This window comes from Ipomoea triloba, chromosome 10, assembly GCF_003576645.1.
Source record: "Ipomoea triloba cultivar NCNSP0323 chromosome 10, ASM357664v1".
Classification (NCBI taxonomy): domain Eukaryota; kingdom Viridiplantae; phylum Streptophyta; class Magnoliopsida; order Solanales; family Convolvulaceae; genus Ipomoea; species Ipomoea triloba.
Window position 1 is genome coordinate 6,947,883 of NC_044925.1, and position 6,042 is coordinate 6,953,924.

General features: G+C 35.6%; 1 protein-coding gene across 1 annotated transcript in view; it reads right to left on the reverse strand.

Moving 5' to 3' along the window:
* Positions 1–361: 361 nt before the first annotated feature.
* The window catches only part of LOC116031865 (UDP-N-acetylglucosamine--dolichyl-phosphate N-acetylglucosaminephosphotransferase-like), a 14,336-nt gene continuing 8,655 nt past the window's right edge, over positions 362–6,042 (reverse strand). The window contains exons 3-11 of the mRNA XM_031274199.1: positions 3,680–3,771; positions 3,432–3,550; positions 3,194–3,309; positions 2,986–3,113; positions 2,814–2,900; positions 1,974–2,034; positions 1,831–1,871; positions 1,638–1,758; positions 362–858 (exon numbers count right to left, since the gene is read on the reverse strand). Coding sequence (XP_031130059.1) covers positions 799–858; positions 1,638–1,758; positions 1,831–1,871; positions 1,974–2,034; positions 2,814–2,900; positions 2,986–3,113; positions 3,194–3,309; positions 3,432–3,550; positions 3,680–3,771 — 825 coding nt within the window. The 3' untranslated portion in view covers positions 362–798. The remainder of the gene's footprint in view (positions 859–1,637; positions 1,759–1,830; positions 1,872–1,973; positions 2,035–2,813; positions 2,901–2,985; positions 3,114–3,193; positions 3,310–3,431; positions 3,551–3,679; positions 3,772–6,042) is intronic.

Here is a 6,042-nt window from a genome sequence, read left to right on the forward strand (position 1 = left end):
TGCACATCCAAACTGCAATAGTTATTCCGTGGACCACACATCTGTGTAGACCACGGGTACATTGCACATCCAAACTGCAATAGTTATTCTGTGGACCACACATTTGTGTAGACCACGGTCCAAAAATCACGTTGTTTCCCACACTTTTTTTTTCACTCGACCCACTGTAACATACATTTTCATAACTCATAATGTACATTATTCTAACTCATAAAATACATATCTTATCCCAAAAGTTTCATTATTATAAACACATAATATACATTATTCTAACACATAATGTACATTATTCTAACACATAAAATACATTATTCTAACTCATAATGTACATTATTTTAACTCATAAAATTTAACGACATCATTTTGAACCATGGTCCATATAGCTGTGTGGACCGTAATTTGCCTCCAATCCAGAGGCATACAACACCCAAAGCAAACACTGACTGGATTGAATTTGGATCCAAAACAGAGGCCTGACTAACAACCGGCTCTACCAGAAAAATAACATATAATGCTGCAAAAATCTGTAAAGCTTCTCTATAAGAAAACTGAGCCTATATAAAGTTGACGCACTCCAGTTAATAAAACAATGATTCTCTTGGAACTCTTATGAGTTAGTTAGGTCAAAACTCCAACACACCTAATTCTTAAACTCATTTAAAAGCACCAACTGTTCTCCTTACCTCCCGCGACAACAAAGCAACTCTGCATTTCCAGGGTGAGTTGGTTAAGTCGGAGTATACAAGTTCAGCTACATGATTTCATTCATTTGTGCGCTTCTTTGCCGTTGCAACTTCTTCATTTATACCAACCAGTAAGAAGCCACCTCAGCAGGAAACAGAAGCAGCAGCAGAAGGCCTGTCGGCAGACAAATTTATATATGAGGGTTCAATGATACTATGCCACATATGCCGGATTGATTGAAGAAACAAAGGGAACGAACCGGTTTAGGACTTCAAGTAACAAGAATTCTACAAGCAATGCAGCCTATTGTTATCCTTGGTAAATATCTAGTGTAACAGCATTTTGATTGCCACCTAAAATTCATACCTCACCTAAACTATTCGTGGATTCTAAGTTGACTACATCTTTATATCAGCAAAAAAGATGGCATAAAAGTGCTTATAAATACATTTCTATTAGTGTGTCCCAGCCATTAGAGGTGCCTACAATTCAACGAGGGGATTAGTCAGTGTCCGACGGTAGAAACCCTGGGTACTCCCAAAAAAAAAAAAAAGATGCCATAAAAGTGCTTATAAATACATTTCTATTAAGGTAATTTCTACCTGTCAGTCTGTCACGCACAGAAATTTCAGTTATAGAAAACTAGTAAGTTCAAGCTTTATATTCAAAATCAGTCCAAATTTGAGTCCGCTGTACCTACTTAAGTCAGGTGGTGGAAGAGAGAAGAATGGAGTTCAGACTTCAGACTACAAGTTGGCCAATTATGTACTGGTGATACAAGTAAATTTAGGGTTGTTATGCAGCATCAAATTAAAATCAATTGTTCAATAACCAATGGATCTATGTAAAGGAACCCATTGTTAGAAGAAGTCCGATGAGTGGCTAGCCTCCATTCAACAATTAGAAGGAATTTGGCAGCTCTCTAAAAGCAAGATACATGAGAAACCTATTACCTGGAAAAGTAGTAATACAATGCAAAGGGACTGTTCTGACATTCTGCCAAGTTGTCTTAAGAAGAAGTTTACCAATGTTCCGTCATTTGTACCAGTCAATAAACCTGTCTGAGGATCAAATCTGAACAGTTCCAATAGAGGTCAATTTAGTTGTGAGTATTTACAAGTCAAGCAGGCAAATAAATTAACTTACTTAGGCAGTCGATGCCGTGGACAAGGGATAATACCAGCTAGCTGACAAAGGAAAAACAAAGAAAAGGGGTTAGAGTCTTTATAAATAACAATATTAACTTCATTGTTCTGTTTTAGAGGAATCTAGGAAGAGGGGGTGAGTACCTGAGGGAGTGACAGCAGAAAGTTCAAAACTTGAGGGGTAAAGAATATCAGAAGTGTTTCACTGAAAAGAATAAAACATGAGAACAGTAGTTGATTATAGTTCGCAGAATCTCAGATCAAAACAGCTAAATAAGTAACTTTATAATGTAACAAAATGCATGGATGCTTGATGGGAATAACTGGATAATGTAACAATATGCATGTATGATGCAGCAGCAATTAGACGCAGTTTAAAGCCATATTTTAACTTTGTGTAACATAATTGTCCACAAATCCTTAATTGTATTCATGTTAACAATATAGACAGCATTCCTGTGGATTGAAATTATGTTCAAAGTGTTTGATTGAGGGATAGTAGTACTGCAATTCACATGGAGGGTATTCATCAATATGTTGATGGAACAGCTATTAGTTCAAATGCCAACCAGATAAGATGAATATGGGATTTGATATATCTTTTTTGGTTAATTGTATTTTTTTAATTTAAAAATTGTCTTGAAATATATGATCAATTGATCATCCATCTCGAGACAGAGATCAACTTGTATATCAGCAGACAGCCTAAAAAACAATTTTTAATACATCTAAACCAAAACAAAGACTAATTTTTGGCTCTCTTTCCCAGAATCCCAGTTATTTAATACATTCTCCTTTATCTCAAGATCAGGGGTCGGATATAACTGAGTTATAAATTATTAAGATGGTTCATAAACCAGGAAACTTTCAAAGTTGAGGATTCATGTCATCATCAAAGAATATAATGAGGGGAGAGTCAAAATTTAAGTTCATTCTGTACTTAAATTAATTATTTTGATATAAGGAAAATGCATATTCACATACCTAAAGTGACCCAAAATGCCAGCTACTGCCATAGTCATTCCAGCAAAGTAGGTGAAGGTGTCACCAACAAAAACCGAAGAAGGATACCTATAATAGAAAGTTCAGGATACCACAGAGAAGACAAATTGCAAAGTTCTAGGAAAATTGACAATCTTGAAGTAAAGTATGGTACCAGTTGTAAGAAAGTAAAGCCAAGGAAGTGCCAATCAATGGTTGGGCAAGATAAAGAGAAAATGCATGGGCTTGTTTGTACTCGGGGTCTGTAGATGCTCCAATTTGCATGATATTATGAATCAAAATCTACAAGTAATACTGTCAATTAGATTCCATGAAAACTTTTTGTATTTTCAGGTTCATTATACTAAAATCTTTAAACTTACAGCAGCTGCAATAACAACTGTTTGCCCTACTTCAAGGCCATTGATACCAGCATGGATATTTATGGAATTTGTGCAAAATATGGCCAAGAGCCACATATATAGTTTATAAATCCATCCTGTACACATTAAAATTGGTAGAAGCATTACAAAATGTACCAATGAAACAGATTGTGTAACACGAAAAGTGAACAATCAGTCCACACATTATAATGAAGGTATCAGTTAAATCAAACAATACCTAGATCCAGAATTTCTAATCCAACATATTGAACTAGAGGCTTTGGTATAACAATAGTTGTATGCCCAGCATACGCCATCAACAAAGGAAGAGCTGCAATAGATGGCAATAACAATTTCCTGTCTTCATCATAACAGTAAACTAAATAAGGATCTTTTTTATAACATTAATAAGTCAAAAGCATGCAAGCTTCCAATATAAAATGGAATATGAAAAAGTTACTCAAGTGTATGACCAAAAAAACATACACTCTCCATGGTACATCAAGAACATCATCAACAAATCCAAGCATCATCATGAAGCAGATTGAAGCTAATGCCGCATTGTACTCAACAAGCCACTGCAATTACCAAACAGCAAGAGCTAAATCAACTTTCAAGAAGAAAAGGTTCAAAACTTCAAATATGAAATTCTCAAAATGTACTTTCAAAAAACCAATGAAAAAAAGATTTACAATTCATTTTATACAAATCCGGATATAACTTGCAGAGATTTTTATTTTTTAAAAAAAGTATCATAATTCTTCATTCATTGTAAATTTATATGATGTTTCAAGGTGGTATAAATCAGTATAGGCGCATAAATTGAGTAAGATGGTTTTTGACAAGATTATCATTGGCTGAGACAATAAGGATATATCATGGTTTGCACGCCATCCTTCGGAATCTATCTTCTTGTGCCGCATGGTGGAAATCAAAGCTTCTGATTTAAAATGCACAAACTTATGGCCTACAATCTCTTTTCAAGGATCTAGATTACAAGTTAATCAAAGAAATTAAAGGAGCAAGTTGTTCCTTAAGTCAAGAATACCCCAATTTTCTTTTATAATATTTAAAATAGTAATGGTTCTTTATATCATATCAGTATTCTCGGCACCCTGTTTCGGCTGTTTGTAAGGAACAATTAAGCATCCAATTTATTTTTTTACTCAAGGAACAATTGACAACAGAATTTATCTTTCTCTCTACTCCCCCATAAAAAGGTCAAAATAGAAATATTACAAAGTTAAAAGTGTGTATAGGTAAATACACTCATTATGAGAGAGTGAGTGTGTGTGTGTGAATGAGAAATAGAACTATGGTGTAGGTCGAAAATTTATATAACATACATGATGTAAATGAATATAATGAACAAAATCTCAGAGCAATCCCACTGAAGTGACTTAGCATGAACATTATAAAGCCGCGAATTTTAATAGAAGCTAAGCATTGTGAAATTTGTTGTTTCAGTTATAAAGTACTAGAAAGGTAGGAGAAGGACAGTCTCGATGCATCTTGCGCTAAACAAAGCTAGAAAAAGTTATATTTCTAACATCACATCCATATGGAAAAAAAAAATGTTAAAGCTAACTGTTCAAAGGTTTTAGGAAGAATACCTTGACTGGTAGCTCTATGTCTCACAAGGTTTTGAGGAGAGTACACCATCCTATATATATGACTTTGGAGGACATTCTGTATGGTAACCTCAAAACCCTAGTTTCCAACTTTCCTAATATATAGGATACCATATGTGATAAATATACCTTATAACACTCCCCCTCAAGTTGGAGCAAAGATATTAATCATGCCCAACTTGTTACACAGATAACTAACTCGTGTCCCAGTTAGGGCCTTCGTGAATAGATCCCCGAGTTGTTCTCCAGTCTTTACAAATCCAGTGGAAATTAACCCTTGTTGTATCTTCTCACGAACAAAATGACAGTCAATCTCTATATGCTTCGTTCGTTCATGAAACACTGGGTTTGATGCAATATGCAGAGCAGCTTGGTTATCACACCATACTTTTGTAGGGATTGGAGCTTTAAAACCAGCCTCACTCAGAAGGTTTTTTATCCACATCACTTCACATGTTGATTGTGCCATTGCCCAATATTCAGACTCTGCACTCGAACGAGAAACCACATTTTGTTTCTTACTTTTCCACGAAACCAAATTACCTCCAAAGAAAACACAATATCCAATTGTTGATCTATGATCCTCTTTGGATCCTGCCCAATCAGCATCAGTAAAACACTCGATCTTAGTGTGCCCATGATTTTTATACAAAATTCCATGTCCTGGAGCTCCCTTCAAATAACTCAAGATGTGTTCTACAGCTGCCCAATGCTCAACAGTTGGAGATGCCATATATTGGCTCAAAACACTCACTGGATATGCAATATCTGGACGAGTTACTGTCAAGTAGTTCAACTTCCCAACTAATCTCCTATACCTCTCAGGATCTTCAAACAACTCCCCCTCCTTTGACAATTGCATGTTTGGTATCATAGGAGTATTGCATGGTTTAGACCCTAGTTTCCCTGTTTCAGACAGTAAGTCAAGTACATATTTTCGTTGAGACAGTAATATACCTGTTTTATTCCTCATGACTTCAATACCCAGGAAGTACTTTAGTGGTCCCAAATCCTTTGTCTGAAATTGACTATGAAGGAATGACTTAAGAGATGAAATTCCTTCGGTGTCACTCCCCGTAATGACAATGTCATCCACATAGACCACTAACCAGATTATGTCTGTTTTGGACCACTTGTAGAACATTGAGTGATCCGATTTACTTTTCATCATCCCAAAGCTCTCCACTGCTTGACTAAACTTTCCAAACCATGCTCGCG